Here is a 22,843-nt window from a genome sequence, read left to right as displayed (position 1 = left end):
TCCGTCAAGGTTTCAGAAGGCACTTAGCTAATAGATAGTTTAAAAGCATCTATGAGTTTCACCACCTCTCTCCTCCTCCTCCTCCTCCTCCTCCTCCTCCTCCTCCTCCTCCTCCTCCTCTTCATCATCTTCATTCTCCTATTCCTTTTGTTTCTTTTTTCATCTATTTTGTCATGACTTGTCTCTCTTTCTCTCTTTATCCAGCCTCTTCTTCTTCCTCTTCTTCCTCTCTTCCTCCTCCTCCATTTACCATTTATACAACTTTAGCTGCTTTATCTTTTTTATTTCTTCTTCTTCTTCTTCTTCTTCTTCTTCTTCTTCTTCTTCTTCTTCTTCCTCCTCCTCCTCCTCCTCCTCCTCCTCCTCCTCCTCCTCCTCCTCCTCCTCCTCCTCCTCCTCCTCCTCGCCCATAGTGAAGTTTTTTTTTGTCTGTCAATGGTTAAGGTAAAGAGGATCTCTTCTTAAAATGCATAAGAGAGAGAGAGAGAGAGAGTAATTTTAGTATATTTCCAGAGGTTATTACTTTCCAGAACAACGGAGAACAATGTAAAAGATTATCGTTCGTTGAAAAAGTAGTACATGAGTGAATCTAATATCGAAGTAGATTAATATTGTGACCAGTTAAAAAGAATGTGAAAGAAGAGCAACGGAGAGAAAGGGAGGAAAAAAAATGTACAAGATAATCCCAGGTTAAAAGATTATGAGTAGAATTAATATGAAAAGTAAAGTTTTATTAGTGTGATAGAGATAATGATAATGCTGATATTAATTTTTCATTTTCCTATGGCCTATGAAACAATAGTTGAGTTGTTTTTTGTTTTTAAGTGTATGTTTAAAGGGAGAGAAAAATGTATAGTAGTAGCGGGAAAGTTGTAGTAATTTGAAAAGGTATCTCGACAGTGCATCAAAAGTCAGTAGAATATACACTGACTATAGCAAAACCAATTCTTCGCTAGCTAAACTTCACCTCACACCTCTAAAACACATCACAAGTCCTTCACATACACACTGAATATAGCAAAACCACTTCTTCGTTAGCCAAACTTTACCTGACACCTCTAAAACACACCAAATCCCCCAAAAACACACTGCCTATAGCAAAACCAATTCTTCGCTAGCCAAATTTTACCTGACACCTCTAAAACACATCAATGGTCCCTCAAATACACACTGACTATAGCAAAACCACTCTTTCTCTAGCCAAACTTCACCTGACAACTCTAAGACATATCACAAATCCCTCAAATACACACTAGCAAAAGCAAAACCACTCTTTCACTAGTCAAAATTCAAACTGGCGCCTCGTGGGTCAGCTGGGAATGGAAGAGCTAGTGTCGTGGAGTCTGACAGGGGAAAGCATCACGTTCACACACAGAGGAGCCACGACCTTTCACTGGCAGGAGAGACAATGCCACCTCGCACCGTCTTGATTTCCCAGTGCCCGTATATACACCACGCGTCCCTCCCTCCCACAGCTCGCCAACTCCTCCGCTCGAATTGGTCCCAGGAGCGGTGGTATTTTGCCCTGATGTGATGCATGTCCCTGAGTTTCCAGAGTAATAATATAAGATCTAGACTGGGTTCATCTCGTCGCTACTTTACAGTGACATTAACCCCTTCTGTGCTATGACGCGTTTTCATACTCAGTTTCTGCTTATTTTTAGTGATTTTATACAGCTTCAGAAACTTATGCGGGGATTAAAATAGTGAAGGCTCTGGCCATTTATCTTCTGACCTCCATAGATACTACCTAATGTAAATAAAATCGTCTAATCATAACCAAAACTCATGGTAAAAATGCGTCCCAGTAATGAAGTAAGGGAGGTTTCAAGACAATTATCCCTCTTTTTTTGGCTAACTCTCTCGAAACTGCAAGGAGATTGGCAACTTAGTGAGGCTGTTTTTTTTTTTTTTTTTTTTCATTCCATGTTGTCCTTGGCCACCTTTCCTGTCTTCCATAAATAAATACATATACATGTAAACTCCCCTACGAACACACAATATACAGTAAACTTCTCCCCGGTTAAGTCACGGAGCAGATCTATGCCACCCACCCACCCACACCACACACACACACACACACACACACACACACTCCCACACACATTTAGTCAGACAGCCAGCCAGGACCACCACCACCACCAGCACCAGCACCATCACTTCTCACTCCCACTCTCATTCTACACTCCCTTCCATGTAAATTCAATTATAGTAAACTCAGCTGAAAATAGTTCCCTGCTGACCAAACCGAACCTAACCTAACACAGAACAGTATTACGTAGGGAATAGCTCACAAAATGGCCTCAGTACACGTAAGAAGCATAACAAGCACAAACTATATGATAAAAACAAATTTGGGATATTGGCAAGGTATGTAGATTCACAGCAGAACTTACAATAAACATCAAACTCGTCTTCCTGTTACCATCCCTCTCTCTGTCTTCCTCTGGTCGGCCAGCCACCAGCCACGAGCCACCAGTCACCTGTCCCACCCACACCAAGAGGCAGAGTTAAGGTGCTGGAAAGGGTCCACTCCTCTTGCTCTCCTTGGTGACAATAGTAAAGCAATCACCTGGAATAATTTAAGTGGCTCTCCCTCTCTCCCTCTCTCCCTCTCTCTCTCTCTGCTTACACATCTAGCTATCTATGTCTCCCTCTCTATCTATCTATCTATCTATCTACAGTGAAATTCAACCTTACATCAGAAGCAGGGAGGCTGGTGGTGTGTGAGTGAGGTTACCTGGCTGGGGAGACAAGAATTAATGAAAGGGCGTGACAAAGGACGTGCCAAGAGGTTCATTCCTAGTTCCTGTTATGTTCCTCATGCAAGAGAATGAAGAGCCTGAAGGGCAGACTATATTATTAAAGCATGTGAGTCTTGGAAAGGCCTTGAGGGAAATGCAATATAGAAAGAGCATGCCTGGAAGAAAATGAGAAAAAAATATGAGTGGTGGAGGGAGAGCGAGAGAGAGAGAGAGAGAGAGAGAGAGAGAGAGAGAGAGAGAGAGAGAGAGAGAGAGAGAGAGAGAGAGAGAGAGAGAGAGAGAGAGAGAGAGAGAGAGAGAGAGAGAGAGAGAGAGAGAGAGAGAGTAGTAATAAGCAGTAACAAGGTTCACGTTATAACATAAATAAGAACGTAATGATAGAGTTATATTTATGAATTAATGAGTCCAGTCAAGTTTAGAAATGGTATCCCTCTCCTCTCCTCTCTCCCTCTCTCTCTCTCTCTCTCTCTCTCTCTCTCTCTCTCTCTCTCTCTCTCTCTCTCTCTCTCTCTCTCTCTCTCTCTCTCTCTCTCTCTCTCTCTCTCTCTCTCTCTCTCTCTCTCTCTCTCTCATTCTATTATGTCGTATCCTTTAGTATAAACACACGAGTCCTTCCAAGATTCCCTCTGTCCTAACCTACAATACATCCACAAAAAAAAACCATACACATATTCAACTCGTACAATTCCTAGCACTACACCCTTTAATACACTACGAGTACTGTAAAGAAAGAATCATTTCGACGACACTCAACGTTTGGAAGAAAAAGAGACACACACATTTTCCGTCGTACAGTTCCAGGACAAGGGAGAAGAGAATAGTAGCACAGTTTGTCTCCTGGTGAAGCTACACACATACTCTCTCTCTCTCTCTTCCTCTCTGAATGCGGAGACCCGAGGGAAGAAGACGAGGTATGTAGTGGAGAAGGGCGATTTTTAAAGAGGACTCAAGTGGTCTCTGTCTCTCTCTCTCTCTCCTTCTCTCACTCCCCGGGAAGACACGTGGGCTGGGGTCACTTGGTGTTCAGTCCCCGGGATCAATCTGTCAGGGAGACTTCGAGCTCCCACGAGTGACTTTCCTGGGTTTTATTTTTGTTCTTCTCTCGATCAGTGGTGTATGTTGGTGTGTTTGTGTGTCTCTACGTGTGTTTGTTGTATTTACGTGTTCAGATACATTTTTCTTTTTTTTTCTGTATTTATTCTTTTGTGTTTGTAGTTGTATTTTTTTTTTATTCTACTTCTCTTCTTCCACCTGTTAATATTTTCCTTTTTAGTTATTTATTGTGTGTGTGTCTCTCTCTCTCTCTCTCCCTCCGTCTATTTTACTTCTTTACTGCATCTTGTGTTTTCTTCGTCTTTTTTTTTCCCTTTTCGGCAATACCAACAGTGACTACAACTATCACTATTACTGCTACTACATACTATGACTACTTCTGCTACTACCTATCTACCTATTTACCTACCTACCTACCTACCTATCTATCTATCTATGTATCTATCTATCTTTATATCTTGCCATCTATGCGTCCATCCATTATCTACACACACTATTTACTGACATTTAAATTTCCCGGGGAATAAGTATGACAGCAGCACGAAATTAACGAACGTCTCAGTTATGTCAACCAGTCCTTCTCTTCTTCCTCCCCCTTATCCTTCTCCTCTTTGCCTCTCAGTAGCTTAGGTAACTCAGGGGATCCCGGGTAACACAAGACGCCTTTGGAATCTACGGGAATTAAATTTATTGGAGGTGGCAAGGGGAACCTGTAGTGAGATATTGGATCCGGATTGCTAAAAACGTCTTAGGTCGAACTTTCATTACCTCTTTTCTCGATCGCATCTATTCTCACCTCCCTTCCCTGTACTGCCACTTTCTCAGGTTGCTGGTATTGCCTCTGATTATACCGGTAAAGGTGGATAGGATGAAGGGAGACATGGTTGAGTAAGGTTCAGGTAAGGTAAGGTAAAGGTACAGAAGGAGGGTCATATTACATTAGAGTGGAAGAGGAGGTGGGAAAAAAATGTAAGTTGAGTTCCTGAGAGTGGTGAAAAAGATTTTATGGTTTCAGATAAAGTAGTATAGAAAAGATGAAAGAGTAAGAGGTCCCAGTGAAGGAAGACTGGTGGAAGACGAGGTGGGAAAAAATATAAATTGAGTTTCCGAAAATGGTGAAGATGTTATGGTTTTAGATAAAGTAAGGAAGATATAGGGAGGAATTAGCATAGAAGAGATAAAAGAGTAGGTAAGAGGCCCCAGTGAAGGAAGACCGGTGGAGGAAGAAGTAGGAAAGATATAAGCTGAGTTCCTGAAAGTGGTAAAGATGTTATGGTTTTAGATAAAGTAAGGAAGATATAGGGAGGAATTAGCATAGAAGAGATAAAAGAGTAGGTAAGAGGCCCCAGTGAAGGAAGACCGGTGGAGGAAGAAGTAGGAAAGATATAAGCTGAGTTCTTGAAAGTGGTAAAGATGTTATGGTTTCAGGTAAAGTAAGGAAGCTATAGGTAGCACAGAAAAGGTGAAGGAGTAAGAAAGAGGTCCCAGTGAAGGAAGACTAGAGGAAGAAGAGGTAGAAAAAAATAGAAGCTGAGTTCCCGAAAATGATGAAGTTATGGTTTTAGGTTAAGTAAGGAAGCTGTAGGTAGGGATTAGCATAGGAAAGGTGAAGGAATAAGAAAGAGGTCCCAGTAAAGGAAGATTGGTGGAGGAAGAAGTGGGAAATATACAAGTTGAGTTTCTGAAAGTGGTGAAAAAAAAGTATAATTTCAAATAAAGTAAAGAAGCTACAAGTAGAATTTAGTACACGACAAGATGGAAGAGATTAATGGGACAGTGGTAAAAGATCTTTCATTTCAACTAGACCTTTCAAAATCGTACTCCTTTATACCAGACGACACAACGAAGCTTAGAAATTTTGCGCAGTAGTAGTGATAGTGAATGAGTAGCGATGGAAAGATAGTTAACACTCCATCTCTATCACTTCATTAACAGGAACACTCTTAACATCAATACACTCAGCCCTATATACTGTGCCCTTCAACTACACCTTCCAGACGACACAACGAAGCTTAGAAATTTTGCACAGTAGTAGTGATAGTGAATGAGTGGCGATGGATAGACAGTTAACACTCCATTTCTATCACTTTACTAACAGGAATATTCTTAACGTCAATACACTCAGCCTTATATACTGTGCCCTTCATTCAGTACCCAACATTAAACCATTGGAAAGAAAGTGTCAAGAATAGATCAAACATTTCCACTGAACAAAAATAAACAAATAAGTACTTACACAGAACATACAAGAAAAACACCACCTGTCTATAAATATGGAAAAAAAAAAATATTACGAGTATCAAATATTAAGTACTAAGGAAATGTGAGGCAAAATATCTTTACCTCCTAAGATTTTACCATGGTAGAGAAAATGGATGGGATCTGAAGGGAAGGGGGCAGAGGTTGGGAGGAGGAGAAGGAGGAGGAGGTGGGAGACGTCGAGAGGAGGGAGACTGGGAGGGAAGAGGGAGGCAGAGTAAAGAGGAATACGAGAAGGAGAGTGAAAGTGGAGGGGAACGGCGGATAGGGTGGCAGGAATGAGGAAAATTCTTAGCTACAGGAGATTCTTGTATATTGGGATGGAAACAAGACAGGAGATGGTACTGAGCCTGCAACGCACGCCCACACACACACACACACACACACACACACACACACACACACACACACACACACACACACACACACACACACATATGAAAGTGTATTAACATGGATTTACTAACGAGGTGCAGGAATTCCTTTCTCTCTCTCTCTCTCTCTCTCTCTCTCTCTCTCTCTCTCTCTCTCTCTCTCTCTCTCTCTCTCTCTCTCTCTCTCTCTCTCCTGCTCTTCCTTCCACTGTCTTTTTTTTTCTTCCATTTTTATCCTTTATTCATGTTGCTCCTTCATAGACAGAGATAGAGAGAAAAATAGAGAGAATGGAGAGGTGGGGGGGAAGCAGCTAAAGGCCTAATTTTAAACCATTTAGAAAACCAATGACAAAATAATAAAATCAGACAATCTACCTTTTCATCATCACCATCATCATCATCACCACCACCACCATCATCACCACCACCACCATCATCCCTTGTGTTATCTGATCAAGTCCACTTTTTTCTCTCGCTCTCTCTCTCCTCTCTACTAAGTCAGCGCGACACGGCAAAAAAGAGCAAGAAAAAGTCACACATACACACATCAAGCGGTAAGATTTCCAATAACAGGCAAGAGAAAAAAGAGACGAGATGAGAGGATTGTGTGAATAGGAAACTTGGTGGTGGTGGTGGTGATGATGATGATGATGGTGGTGGTGGTGAAGGTGTGTGTTGAAGGAAAAAACAAATACACCTGGAAATTCTGAATATGGAGCACGGTGATGTTTCTTTTTTTTTTTTTTTAATTAGCGGAGTCTGGAAAATGTAAAAAAGAAAAAAAAATAGCCCGCATTCAATAACATTAGCTATTTATGCTTTGAAAATGCGTAATTAACACTGCAGGGCACGTCTATATTACTACGAAAATCAATGCGTATAGAAACCCCTCCTTTGATCCCATCGCTCGCTTATCCAAGAGACGGACACAATGAAAAATGAAAAAAGATAGAAACATATGGCTGAGTTATTGTTCTCACTTCAATGGGTGACTGCAATAACAATAACCATCATCATAATCACTCTACAGAATACTTATTAACTGGCAAACTAAGCGAATAACCAAAAAACATACACGTAATATTATGTACAAGTATCACATAACGAAATATATGACTCAGTTGTTATACTCACTTCAATGGATGGCTTTAATAACAATAATCACCATAATCAGTTTACACAATACTTATTAACTCTTATTACTGGCAGACATACACGGCAGACATACACTGGCAGACAATAGGTTCCCGCCACGTTGACACTTCGAGTAACAAGAACACAGGAAGGAGAAGCGAGACTAACAGTGCAGCATGATGAGGAAAAAGCCAGCACTGAAACCACAACCAACGTTACAGTGAAATTGTGAAGTTATCCTGCTTATTGTGTCTAATGGGGAGCTATTTCAACGGCTCACACATAAACCTTATTGCTTTGTGGTTGATTTTGTGCATTACAAACAACGTACATGGGATATAAGTATAGTGACTAGAGAGGCGTTGTTGAAAGCTGCTTGATTCTCTTTACCAATTCTGAAATACACAAAAACTAAGCCATACTGTTATGCATTTAACCACTTCAGTACCGGAACACATTTTCTATTATGATTTTTGGTGCGCTTAGACGACTTTATATACATTAGGAAGGGTGTTTGGAGGTCAGAAGATAAATGGCAAGTCTTCACAATCTTAATCTCCACGTAAGTTTTTGAATTTGAATAAACTCACCAAATAGTAAACAGAACAAATATTAAAACGCGTCATGGTACTGAAAGGATTAAAATTAAACTAAAAAAGTAGGCAAAAAGTAAACGAAAAAGCGGGGAGAGTTCTCGATTTCCAGTGTGAAGACTAGATCTGAAATGCACTTACACACACACGCTTACCTCCCAAACGTAGGCGTAGCGAAATCTCACACACCATCAGCTGACATCACTCCATTATTGTAATATCATCTCCTGGAAACTGTCCCGCTTTGTCCTCGGAAACAAAAAGAAAACACCTCTTTGTCTCACTGATGGATATTCGCAGGAGAGACTGCCCCCCTGTGTAGCGCCATTGACACCAACACGCGCCAGGCCGAACGAGGCAATGGTGACTAATATGTGCATTCTTTCCCGCCAAAGAACGATATATGGTCGCCCCGTGCCTGGGAGAGAAAGCGGGGCGGGTCTTGGCTGCCGGCTCTTCGATGGTTAGATTGTCACGTTGCTCACTGTGACTAAAAATGGGTCTTTTTTATTCAGATGATTAAAAATTTAACATAATTATTATTTTTCCTGCAAGTTATAACAGGTCTAGGAATTCTTGTGTTTCCTAAAAGCACGAACATTCTTCCCACGTGAGTATGATCTATCTGTATGCCAAATTTGCGCTGCACTTTTGACATACATAAAAACGAGATATTTGTCACAGGTAGTAAATTGCACATCAGTATTTTTTCACCTCCTATTTTACTTCTCCGTCTGCAAAATCCTGCCGGCCTCTTTCATTACAACGCAGGCAAATAAAGTTCGTATTGAAACAGGGCTTTCTGACGAGACTTCTACACATATGCACCAGCGAGATGTGTGTATTATTATTCAGACACGTGTAGACATGACTGAGTGGTGATGCGGCAGGGAGAGGAAGAGTAATGAATATGATCTCTCTCTCTCTCTCTCTCTCTCTCTCTCTCTCTCTCTCTCTGACAGAAAGAGACACACACAATATATAATACAAATCTGGACAAACGGAAATATTAAACGCTCCAACTTGACTTGCAGATGTTCAAATATTGTACTTAGGCAACGAAATGCCCACCTGAACACAATAAAACACTGAGAGAGAGAGAGAGAGAGAGAGAGAGAGAGAGAGAGAGAGAGAGAGAGAGAGAGAGAGAGAGAGAGAAAGAGAAGGAAATACGAAATGATACTCGTTTTCTATGCTCCCCCATGAGCTATCTAAAGCGCGTCCATCTTCTTCGGTGTCCAAAAAGAAGAAGACAAGAAGAAGATGAAGAAGAAAAAGAAGAAGGAAGAGAAAACAGAGGACGAGAAAAGGCACTGAAAAAAGGAAAAAAGAGACGAAAAAGTATAGTGAAATGTAAATAAATAGAAGAAATACTGGATAAGGAAGAAGGAGAATGGGAAATGTAATGTGTAGCCCAAGGTTGTGTGGTAAAGTGCTTGTTACGACACGTTAGTGAGAGCAAACTAGCAAATTGAACAGTGGGAATGAACAGACAGACAGAGAGATAGATAAACATGAAGAATAAGCTTTTTGTACAATCACAGGTGTATCAAACGCTCAAAAAATGTATCGTAGGTAGCAAATAGTGACAAAAAATTAACATCACGATTTCAGAAGAATAATTTTTGGACCAGCTTAATCTACTCTCTCTCTCTCTCTCTCTCTCTCTCTCTCTCTCTCTCTCTCTCACGGGAAACACACGCGAGGTCCCTAAACTAATCTACTTTATTACTATACATTTCTTTATCAAATACTCACGAAACGCCTCAGTAATACAGGAAGCCTTGAATGTTTAGTATAGAAGGTCGAGAAACGCTACGTGAATGCCCCGCCGCCGCCAGACACACGCCTACATGAATACAAACGAGTGGGCTATGCTGATTGAACGCTGGGAGTACTGAGGAGAGGGGAGTGGACGGGGCACGGAGGTCGGCATACGCAATACTAGTTTTATGTGTCTGTTTTCCGAGTTTTGCTAATATATTTGGGTTTTTTGGCGGGTTTCATAGTTTTTTTTTTGTTGGTGTTGTTCTTGTTCTTGTGTTCTTTTCGTCTTGTTTTCTTTTCCCTTGTTCTTTTTTTCTTGTTCCAGTACTTGTTCTAGTTCTTGTTCTTCTTGTTCCTCTTCTTCAAAACAGCCAATAAAGTTATAAATGCAACTTTTAGCGACAATAACACGAAAAGAGAGAGAGAGAGAGAGAGAGAGAGAGAGAGAGAGAGAGAGAGAGAGAGAGAGAGAGAGAGTGTGTGTGTGTGCCCCTTACCATCCCAGTAATAACCACACCTTTCCGGTAAATCCACGGACGGCTGTTAAAATGGAAAAATAAATAAATACCTATTCAAATATTTTACACTCAGGCAAGCACTCTGACTGGGAACATGAAAAATACATTAACTCGTCCTGAATGCTGTCCTGATGGAATTCTCAAGTAGCAATAGAGGTTTTGAGGGAAGTGGAGTCAATCATTAGAGTCTTGCGCCGCTAAACCGTTAACCCCTTCAGTACTGGAACGCTTTTTTTTACTATGAGTTTTGGGTACTAATTTGATCCTCACATACGTTTTTGAAGCTGAATAAAATCGCCAAATAGTAAGCAGAATGAACATGTAAACGCGTCATGGTACTGAAGAGATTAACAGCTTGTAATATTATGAACTGCATTTGCAAACGTCTTTATCTCTCTCTCCCTCACTCTCTCTCTCTCTCTCTCTCTCTCTCTCTCTCTCTCTCTCTCTCTCTCTCACCAGAGCTTATTTGGAGTGTCGCAGATGTGAATAGCTCGGTTCTTGGTTCTCGTGGCGTTCTTTTTCCCATTTGGCTACGTTGACTTCTTATCAAACTAGCACTTGGTACCATGACGCGTTTTCATATTCATTCTGGCTACTATGTGGTGATTTTATTCAGCTTCAGAAACATATGTTGGGATTAGAATAGTAAAGACTCTGGCCATTAATCTTTTGACCTCCATACACCCTTCCTAATGCAAATAAAATCGCCTAATCATACCCAAAAATCAAGGTAAAAATGCGTCTCAGTGTTGAAGGGGTTAATCTCAATACAATCCTCATTTAACTACTCCTGAAAGTTCCAATAACTCCACGATAGCGGTTTAACCCCTTCAGTACTGGGACGCATTTCTACCATGAGTTTTGAGTGTTATTAGACGATTTTATTGACATTAGGTCATAAGAAGAATAATGACCAGGGTCTTCACTTTTCTAATCCCCACATAAGTTTCTGAAGCTGTATAAAATCATCAAATAGTAAGCAGAGGAATATGAAAACGTGTCATGGTACTGAAGGGGTTTAATGTCAAAACGCTGAAAAATCTAGTAATAATGAAGTACGTAAGTGACTCGTGACTTTAACTGAGCAAACATTTGATTTTACCAAGAAAAAATAAAACTACAGATGATAACAGATTTGGGCACCTCGAATAAGGAAACTAAAGACAAAGATGAAAATAAAAGCCAGTTTAATCATAAGAAAGTAGAGAAAATTAACAAGCTAACCAATCTAATTCCAAGCAGTTTATGGTAAGACGTTTAGAGGCGAAGTGCTGAGCCGCCCACCACCTTCCACTGCCAGATTAGTGGGAGAGATCAGGGGAAGGGGCGACTTGGTTGGTGTCTGAGGAAAGCGATTAATGTGTCAAACGATCCGCCAGGCAATTAGGCAGTTAGTTAGCGAGGCAGTCTATCGGGCAATCAGTTAGTCAGTCAATTAGGCAACCAGTCTTTCGTTCGTCCGTTCATCTACAAGTCAGTCAGTTAAAAGATGAAGATAATAATACGCGTAAATGTAAAAGGGAACGCAATTAAATACAATGAAGTCACCATCACCGCCAAAGGCAACATGAAATAAAAAATAAAGAGGTCCACTTAGTTGCCAGTCCCATTGCAAGTCCGGGAGAATTAGCCCCCGCCACCCGACCCTGAAAAAAAGGGATAGATGTCTTGAAACCTCCCTCTAAAATGAAGTCAAGTCATAGGAAGTTGGAAATACAGAAGCAGGTAGGGAGTTCCACAGTTTACCAGAGTATGAGAATGACTATGATAAACGTTACCATTACGTGTTAAGATGCCAACAGTGCAAGTTTATCGGCATTACTGTGACTTGACATCAGAGTAGCTCATATTCGTGTGTGCGTGCGTGCGTGAACCACAGCCACTACAGCATACGAGAGACGAACCAGGGTGAATGAGTACAGGAAAACCCAGAGATAGATAGAGAGAGAGAGAGAGAGAGAGAGAGAGAGAGAGAGAGAGAGAGAGAGAGAGAGAGAGAGAGAGAGAGAGAGACCTTCGTATGATCCCTAAACTTGCTGCTGTATTGAAAACTTAACTAATTAGCGTCTTCTCATGTTTCCCACAGACAATGGTGTTCCGCCTTCAGCCCTGGTGTTCTCTCCTCCTGGTGGGCGTCGTGGTGGTGCTCGGCGTGTGTGCAGGCGTGGGAGAGACTATTCCTCCTCCCATCTGCTTCAACCAAAAGTTAGTCCTCACGCCCTACGCCCGGAGGCTCTGCGCTGCACTCAATGACATCTCCAAATTTTCACGAGCAATGGAGGACTACCTAGATGCCCAAGGTAAGTGTGTGTGTGTGTGTGTGTGTGTGTGTGTGTGTGTGTGTGTGTGTGTGTGTGTGTGTGTGTGTGTGTGTGTGTGTGTGTGTGTGTTTCTTATGCAGGAGGGAAGCCAGCCAAGGGAAACAAAATATTAATAAAAAAAAAAAAATACCCACTTGATTGATGCTTCCCTTAAAGAGTAGTAAAGAATTAGCCACAATTAAGGAACAGATGTCTTGAAACCTCCCTCTTAAAATAAGTCAAGTCGCAGAAAGACGGAAATACAGAAGCAGGTAGGGAGTTCCAAAGTTTACCAGAGAATGTGTGTGTGTGTGTGTGTGTGTGTGTGTGTGTGTGTGTGTGTGTGTGTGTGTGTGTGTGTGTGTGTGTGTGTGTGTGTGTGTGTGTGTGTGTGTGTGTGTGTGTGTGTGTGTTACTGTTTTATTTTTCCTATTACTTTTGAGTCTGTGCTTAGTATTCTTCATTTTTTCTTGTTCTTCCACTTGATTCTTTATTCTTTGAGTTTTCATTGTTTTTTGCGTTCGTCTTTTGTTATTTTTTTGGATCTCATTATTCTTTTGCCTGAGATTTATGCTTATTCATTTATCCCTCTCAAAGATCTCATTGTTCTGGCGTCCATTTTTTCTCTTCTCAGTTAATTACATCTAAATACGCGAGTTTTCCCTTTTTTTTTTACGTTTATCATTTATCATACAACAAAACATTCTCTTTACCTGAGTTCATTTATACAAGAGTTTCTTAATTTTTTTTCTTCTTCTTTTCAATGCTCTCACTTCATTTACTTTCATTTCGATGTATTTGTATTTCCTCCCTTTTGTTTTTCTTTTTTCTTTACCGAGTTCATTTCTGTAAGTGTTTGTGATTTCATTTTTCTTTTCTTTTATTGCTTTTAGTCTTTTATTTTTACTTCCCTTGCATTCTACATCTTCTGTTCTTATACACCACATACCATAACACCTTAACACCAACCACTACGTCAAGATAACAAAATCAGAACTATCAACATCCAATCTATCATTCCCTCACGTAATTTTGTCAAGAACTTCACACAAACTTCCTTTAACTCCAACCAAACAACACATCCCCTTGATACACTAACGACGCCATGGACACAGCGAGCTTCCGTAATCATTTGCACCCATCCGTCTCTCTCCAATAACCTACACTAGTCTGTCGCCATCCTTCACTTCACAGGGAACTACTTAAACTCCTCTTACACGATCCATTTACTCGACACATCAACGCCTTTCCGGGCAAACCACTCTAAGTTACGCATCCTCTCCGGTCTTCCCTTGAGTGTTGTCCTGTGGTACTTTATCCGCTTTTTTTTTTCCATTTAGAGGATTAGTGTGCAGTTCTAAGAGATATAAGACTGGTTTACACTATTAACTGTCGCCATGGTATCATAGAAAGGTCTGCATCATTAGTATTAACTTCTTTATTACTAGGACATATTTTTACCACGAGTTTTGGGTGTGATCAGACGATTTTATTGACATGAGTAAGGGTGTATGGAGGTCAAAAGTTTAATGGCCTGAGTCTACACTATTTTATTCCCCACATAAGTAAAGAATCGCCAAATAGTAAGAAGAATGATTATGAAAACGTATCACAGCACTGAAGAGGTTGTAAAATTTATATTCTTTTTCTTTATGATAGATAAAAGAAAGATGAAACTATATAAAGAATAGAAATTTTGTGTGCTAAGTATGTTAAGCGTAGCGACAAGTTCTAGGCATCTTAACGGTGCTACCCAGTTAGGTTTGATTAGATTTGGGCGAGTTTACAATGGTGGGGAATTATTCAAAGCAATATTTTCATTGGAGGAATCTTTCTTGGGTGAGATTAAAGGACATAGGAAGGGAAGGAAAGCTATAAAGACCCGTTAGACCTACACATGGCAGTCTCAACATGAAACATACCAACATATTACCTATTATCATTTATACATATCCACACTTTAACAAGAACAGAATTTATATAGCAGCCAAAACAACCATTACCGCCTCTCGTTATCCTGCAAATCTGCCATTGTCACATGACCCAGATCGCCCACGTTGCACCAATACCTTTGTCTCATTAACCCACCACGACCACCACCTACGTTATGTCATCATAGCAAGCCAGCCCAGCCTTGATCCCCGCCCACCTGTCACGCACCACTGCTCTCTAACAAGGATTTTCTGTTGATCTTTCTGGCGTAAGGGTGCCCACGTAGATTCTAAGCTCAAACATAACATTATGAATACAAATACGAGTTAGATCTTGTTCCCTCTCGCTATAACACTTCTTTTCTTTACTCTTTCCCTTCCCTTCCCTTTTTTATATGGTGTGACAGGTTTAGTGGTTTATCAGGATCTATGGTGTTATTTTGTATGGAAAGTAGATGTGGGGATTAATAGTTCTGTTTTTCTAGTTAAATACTGAATGAAAAATAGAAAGCTGGTGCCAGAAAATTATGATGTAGAGGAATCTTATAAATAAATGTAAATACGTGTACTTACAGCTGCCTGATAAGAGTACTAAGTGAATAAAGGCTGTAATGGATGTTACTATTGAATGAGAAATAGAACGCTGGTCTCAGAGAATCATGATGTAGAAGAAGCTAATGAATAAATGAAAAATACGTGCACTTAGTCATCTGGTGGGAATAGTAAGTGAATAAATGGTATAATGGGAACAAAAACGAGGTAAAACTAACAAAAAAACATTTCAAGTCTGCCTCACTGTATCTGTAATCCTAAAAAGACAAAACATAAATATAATACAGTAATCTCATTTTTCCACTATAATGAAAGATCTCCCCATTTCTACTACAAACCTTTAACGGTATTCAAACTCCCACTGTGAATAACTCGTTCCATTCCGTTCCAGTTGTTCAGGTTGATGGTTGGGTGTTTGCTCTTCAGGCTCGAGGTGACTATGTACTGTTCTTATGTAATGTCTGGCAGTTATTTTGGGTCCGTATTCTGAAACGCTTTACTCTCTCACCGTCACTACTTTCCAAAGGCCCCAGTTGAAGATAGTCGTGTTTTTAAGAGTGTTTTTATAGTTCTGGTGATAGATTGGTATGATTTCTAATTCATGAAAAGGAGATACTGTCTTGAAGATCGGTTAGGTGTCCCTGTGGCCTTGGCAAATTGTTATAAGAGAGGAAGGCGTTTCTGAATTCGGGTGTTAAGTCTCCCCATCGACAACTTATGCGCAGAAGGAGATGCGCAGTTGGAGTAAATTTATATGACATGATAGAAAGAAAGAATAAGAATAGGAAAAAGGGAAAGGAAGAAATATGTGAAAGAAAAAGGAAAAATTACATAATATATAAATAAAAGAACAGAAATTCAGACAAGAAATGGAATCTAAATCAAAGAAAGAAAGAAAGAAGCTAAGAAAACAAAGTGTAAGAAAGAAGGAAAATAATCAGATTATATAATACACAAATGAAAAAAAAAACACGAAACAAAAATACAAAGACAAGAAAGAAAGATAGAAAAAAAAGAAAGGAGTCACAAAACACATCAATTCCTTACTCAGCATAACACACACACACACACACACACACACACACACACACACACACACACACACACACACACACAGAACACTCAGACCTTTGCAAGAAGTAGTAACATGAAAAAATACCAATCAAGTATCCAATTTCAGCATTTCAAAACACACAAGCTGAATCTTAACTTTGATATCAATAACGAAGAAAGGAAACTCACAATACACGACAATTCCTTACTCAGCATTAAACACACACACACACACACATACACAGAACACTCAGACCTTTTCAATACCAATAAACTAGCCAATTTCAGCACTTCAAAACACACAAGCTGAGTCTTAACTTTAACATCAATACTGACAGGAAACTGAAGCCAACTGAAGTCAATACGAACAGCGGTATTAAGGAGAAGCGGAAGCATAACCATTAAATAATTATCATCAATATTCCAATAGTCGCATGTCCGAGAGTTAGTGGTTCAGTCTTCCGCGCCAAGTCACGAAGGTATGTGTGCGTATCATTTAATAACGATATACTTCGCTTCGCCTCGTTTTACCTCAGTCTGTGCAGTGGCGTCGTGTTGTGTTGGAGATAAGGCTACTAAGATTGCAATAGTGGTGGTGAAAAGATAGGGAAGTGATGATGATGATGATGTGATGGTAATGTAACAAGAGGCAGGTTAAGTAGTTATGGTGATGATGGTGATGATGATACTGCTGCTTCTACTACTACTACTACTACTACTACTACTACTACTACTACTACTACTACTACTACTACTACTGCTACTACTACTACTACTACTACTACTACTACTACTACTACTACTACTACTACTAATAATAATAATAATAATAAATAATAATAATAATAATAATAATAATAATAATAATAATAATAATAATAATAATAACACACTGCTCTTGCTATGACAAACTGAAACGAAACACAACAAACGAAAACTGGAAAGCGAAAACTGATCGGGAAAGAGAGAGAGAGAGAGAGAGAGAGAGAGAGAGAGAGAGAGAGAGAGAGAGAGAGAGAGAGAGAGAGAGAGAGAGAGAGAGAGAGAGAGAGAGAGAGAGACACACACACACACACACACACACACACACACACACACACACACACACACACACACACAACACAAAACAATTTACACCAATATCAACACGAGGATAAAACGCAGATACCTGATGACAAATGGAAGCGAAAAGGATCAATAGAATAAAAGAAATGGATATAAATAGAGAGAGAAAGCAATTTGAACACAGAGAGAGAAAGACGGAAAATACTCAGTGCAAAAAGCGGCAGCATAACTTTAGTCAGGTGCAAAATAATAATAATTCTGTGCAGAGGAGAGACGTATAAATGAGAAAGTCAGTGGAAGAGGAGGAGGAGGAGGAGGAGGAGGAGGAGGAGGAGGAGGAGGAGGAGGAGGAGGAGGAGGAGGGAGTTTAAATAAAAGATGGAGGGAATATTAAACAAGCAGAGAGAGAGAGAGAGAGAGAGAGAGAGAGAGAGAGAGAGAGAGAGAGAGAGAGAGAGAGAGAGAGAGAGAAACCATATAATAATGAGTTTAATTTTGACAACCATGTTAATGCAGTTAGGTAAATGATTAAATAAATAACTGAGAGCAAAAAACAATGGGTGGAGAATCAGAGAGAGAGAGAGAGAGAGAGAGAGAGAGAGAGAGTTATTTCAGTAGGGAATATGAGATAGTACACGATAACGCTCATCAACCCACGGGGAAACCAACGGAATGACTTACTGAGAGATTTAATACGTGATACCGGACTGCCTTCCCTCTCTCTCTCTCTCTCTCTCTCTCTCTCTCTCGCCGCGACTCCTCCGATAAGCAATAACACAAATAACGCCTCTAATCATTTAACAAAACTTTTCCGTCAACAGTGAGAACAATTGGGTAAAAAATTCTCCCCCTAAGTTTTAAGAATCTAGATAAGGTGCGAGGGAATGATATATTATGGAAATGGCTTATAATTTATTCTTTTTTCAAATATTCTGAGGGTGAAAGTTTTGAGAATTGGAAATAATTAAAAAAAAAAGGCCACTGAATTTTTTTTTTACTTATCTTCCTCCCACTAATCTACACTGACGCCCACACATGCCTTGCGCCCTTCCATCACATCCACCCACACACAAACAGCACAAAAACAAGAGTCAGCGATACAGTTTCTATTTATAATACTGTTCATTCCCTTCCCAAAATAACATATGGTCATTTCAAAGCCATATCGTGAACAACCCTTTATTTTAATGCGTTAGAATCAATTAATTATCAAAGTAACACAAATGCAACATAAGACACATCTTTCCAATTATAATACGGTTCATTCCGTTCTAAAAATAACATACTGTGATCTTGAAAGCCATACCAAGGACTACCCTCCATTCAAAACCAAATCATAGTATCAATTAATTATTAACCCCTTTCAGTACCATGACGCGTCTCCATATTCACTCTGCTTACTATTTGGTGATTTTATACAGCTTTAGAAACTTATGTGGGGAATTAAAATAGTGTAGACTCTGGCCATTCATCTTCTGACCTCCATAAACCCTTCCTAATATAAGTAAAATCGTTTAATCATACCCAAAACTCAAGGTAAAATGCGTCCCATTACTGAAAGGGTTAAAACAACACAAATGCAACACATAAATCTATTTGTTCGTGTTTTCGTGATTTCACACCAACCTTTAAAAAACCATTATTGTTTCCCATTTTCTTCAAGTCTGAGTCACGTGTAGAGGTTTTATATGCGCAGTTGTGGTAAGATGTCGAATTAATCTTGTATTCTTAATCCCACAGTGTGTTTCCTTCATTCAAAGTCCTGATCTACTGACAATCGTCTCGTTATCATGCTCTGTAAGGAGAGTCAACATATCACAGAGTTTAACCCCCTCAGTACCGGGACGCATTTTTACCTTGAGTTTAAGGGATGATTAGACGATTTTCTTTACATTACGAAGGGTCTATGGAGGTCAGAAGATTGATGGCCACAGTTTTCACAATTCTAATCCCCCACATATTCTTTTGAAGCTGTATAAAATCGTCAAATAATAACTAGAATGAATATGAAAACGCGTCATGGTACTGAAGGGAGAGAAGATAAGGAAATACACTAAACATGAGATTAACAGGTAGACAGACAGTTCGACAGATGAGATAGATAACCAAATTGATAAATAAGCCAACTCAATGATACACAGACAAACACCAGTGTCCGATACCTCAAACAAAAACGTTTAATAACTTGAAGTGTCATTTAGTTCCGAAAGACGTCCATTAAAATGATTTGTTTCTTTGTTCGCCTTCACACTTCCCAACCTTTAGTATCAACATAAGAATAATACAGCACTTTTATACCTGCCATGGTGTTATGTTCCCCCTTGCTGCCTTTCATGTCCCCCCTGTCTCTGTCTCTTTCTGTCTCTCTCTCTCTGTATCCCGTCTCTCTCTTCTTTAGTATCAACATAAGAACAACACAGCACTTTTTTGCCTCTTATGGTGTTATGTTCCCTCTTGCTGCCTTTCATGTCCCCTCTGTCTCTGTCTCTTTCTCTGTCTCTCTCTCTGTATCCTGTCTTTCTCTTCCCAACCTTTAGTATCAACATAAGAACAATACAGCACTTTTTTTTCCTCCTATGGTGTCATCTTCCCCTTTGGCCTCTCTATCTCTTTTCTCTGTCTCTCTCTGTATCCCGTCTCTTCTCTCTTCTCTCCGTCTGGTTCTTTTCATTACTCAGCGTTACGAGAATTCTAAGCCATCGCCCTACTGAGGATACTGAAGGTCAAAGTGTGTTTTGTGACGCATTACTGTAACACTGAACGACTGCAGCAATAATAATGATGAATAGGAGTAAAATAATAGCAATACAACCACCACCAGCAGAAGCAACAGTAACAACAATAACAGTGGTGGAAACAAAAATATGCCTCCTATCACTACTTCTATTTCTATCAGTCACAAAAACAAAAACAGCTACAACAACGACTCCTACCACTACTACAACCCCATTTACTATCTCAGCATACCTCAGAGTCAATTAACTGACACAAAAACATGACACTATGAAACGCTACGATAAAAATAAAAAATGAGACAAGAGGGAAAAAGAACTCTATATAAAAACATACCTTCTTTCCACGCTCCATTTAAGAACTACTGAGGCACAACTGAACATTATTAAAGACACGAATCTTCCCTTCCATTACGTGTACATTGAGAGAAAGCTAAAGTTAGACAGAGAGGGTGAGTGAGGGTCGCATGTACCACGTTACCCGTTCATAACTCTCCTCTAAGTGTCTCGAGCCGGAGTGTGACGTTCATTGGTAGAGGAGTAAGATTTTTTAGTTCTATTCAGCTGTTTTACGAGACAGAGGAAGCATTGCTCAAGTCCAGGTGACATAATAGTAAGTTCGTCTGCCATTTTAAAGTGATGAAGTGACATGTAAGTGTAATACATGTATGACTGTGTATTTTTCTTCCCTTAGACGTGAGAGAATTCTGAGAAAGGTGCAGGAGAGACAGAAAAAAGAGGAAGAGGAAAGGAAGATAGACTAGGAACCGTCAACTCTCACGAAAATATATCAACACATCGTTCTGTCTATTTACATTTCTTCTGGTTCTCAATCTCATAGCGAGGGAATGAGTGATGCATCGTGGGGAGAACAAGGAGCGAGGATGGAAAAAAGCAGACAAAAGAGAGAAACGAATAAGCAAGAAGAAAGAAAAATGTAGGCAAATGTATAAGAGACTCCACACGCTGAGATAGATATAATAATGCACTAAAACTTCCAATACAAACTTTAAAAATCTCTTAGGATCACATGAATTTAAGCTTCATTCTTTACAGACGCGTGGGAGGAGAGAGAGAGAGAGAGAGAGAGAGAGAGAGAGAGAGAGAGAGAGAGAGAGAGAGAGAGAGAGAGAACGAATAGAGATGGAAAAAGAAGGAAAAAACGAAAGTAAGAAAAGACGAAAGAGTGAAGAAGAGATTAGCAGAGAGAGAGAGAGAGAGAGAGAGAAAAGCAATAGACGAGAGGGAACATTTGCGTGGGTGGAGAGTGAAGGAAAGAATTTAGAGTCACTCCCCCTTCAACTAACGGGGAGGAAAACAAGGAATCGGTGACAGAGTAGCGTTCTAAGTACCGTTGACCCTGGAGCAAACGTGAGGCGAGGTTGGCGGGAAGCAAAGTGGCCACAGTCGGGGGTTAAGAGAGATAAATGGTGACTGACGAGAGAGGGAAAAGAAAAAAAGTGTTAAAAGAAACCCAGTCAATACAGAAGAAGGCCAAGAAAAGTGAGGGAAATCTTATGTTATGCACGCTATCACTAATACATCTGTCCTTATTACTTCAATTCACTATCCCAGACGTTAACGCACACTCAGACATTTCCTCAGGCACATATTCACTCCCGCACACACCCACACCCACACCCATACACACACACACACAGAGGGAAGGCAAGGAGTGTAAACCAGGATTCTAGTACTCGTAACAATTGATGCCAGCTGAAAGGGAATAAAATAATAGTGGTTTGATTTTAATGCTCCACATTTCTACCTTGTAAGTGTTGCCGTTAAGTGGCGTGGGAGTGAAGTGGCGCGCATGTGAGGGAAGTTTGAGGGAGGGAGCGTGAGAGGAGCGTGAGGGAGAGCGCGCATGAGGAGAGAGAGAGATGGGGCATGATCACTTAGTTCCACCACCTGCTTTTACCTTCACCGCGCCTCACCTTGCTCTCTTTCCTTAATTTAACGCTCATAGGATAGGTGGAGGAGGTTGAGGAGGCGTGGAGGAGGCATGGAAGAGGTGTGGAGGAGGTATGGAGGAGGTGTGGAGCAGATGTGGACGTGACAAAGGGCCAACGAAGCCAAGTCACGTAGCAAAAACTTCCTCCCTCAGTCTGATTTGTTTCCTAATCATATGTAGTGTGTGTGTGTGTGTGTGTGTGTGTGTGTGTGTGTGTGTGTGTGTGTGTGTGTGTGTGTGTGTGTGTGTGTGTGTGTATGATTTCTTAGTATGAGCACAATACAATGCCTTTAGTGTTTTATTCATGACATCCTCGTGCATGGGGTGGAGTGTTTTATGTTCCTCGAGGTTTAGTAGTATAAAACTTTACACCAGCCTTTTCATCTTCACGTCCTGCTGTGTGCCATGAAATGTTTCCTCGCTGCCAGACAGGGAAAGAAGCTACAAATTTAAGACCTGACGCAAGTGTATTCAAACTTATATATTTCTGTTTTCTTATCTATTTATTTATCTGTCTCTTTTGACGTACTCCAAAATTTACATCTATTTCCGGATCTCGAGACACACACACACACACACACACACACACACACACACACACACACACAGAGAGAGAGAGAGAGAGAGAGAGAGAGAGAGAGAGAGAGAGAGAGAGAGAGAGAGAGAGAGAGAGAGAGAGAGAGAGAGAGAGAGAGAGAGAGAGAGAGAGAAAAAGAGCACAGACTATGGAGACCAAACACTAAACTCACAAAGAACTGAATATAAGTAAGGAAGTAAGCAAGGAAGGAAA

At 40.2% G+C, this 22,843-nt stretch overlaps 1 protein-coding gene and 1 long non-coding RNA gene across 3 annotated transcripts in view; one reads left to right on the top strand and one right to left on the bottom strand.

The window, feature by feature from the left end:
• LOC123504345 overlaps positions 1–22,843 on the bottom strand; it is a 70,867-nt gene that overhangs the window by 20,798 nt on the left and 27,226 nt on the right. The window lies entirely within an intron of this gene.
• LOC123504338 (myosuppressin-like) overlaps positions 1–22,843 on the top strand; it is a 51,645-nt gene that overhangs the window by 26,808 nt on the left and 1,994 nt on the right. For both annotated transcript variants that reach the window (XM_045254794.1, XM_045254793.1), the window contains exon 2: positions 12,553–12,766. In XM_045254794.1, coding sequence (XP_045110729.1) covers positions 12,556–12,766 — 211 coding nt within the window. In that variant the 5' untranslated portion in view covers positions 12,553–12,555. The remainder of the gene's footprint in view (positions 1–12,552; positions 12,767–22,843) is intronic.

Source organism: Portunus trituberculatus, chromosome 15, assembly GCF_017591435.1.
Source record: "Portunus trituberculatus isolate SZX2019 chromosome 15, ASM1759143v1, whole genome shotgun sequence".
In the NCBI taxonomy this organism is placed as follows: domain Eukaryota; kingdom Metazoa; phylum Arthropoda; class Malacostraca; order Decapoda; family Portunidae; genus Portunus; species Portunus trituberculatus.
This window is presented reverse-complemented; position numbering and strand designations above follow the sequence as displayed.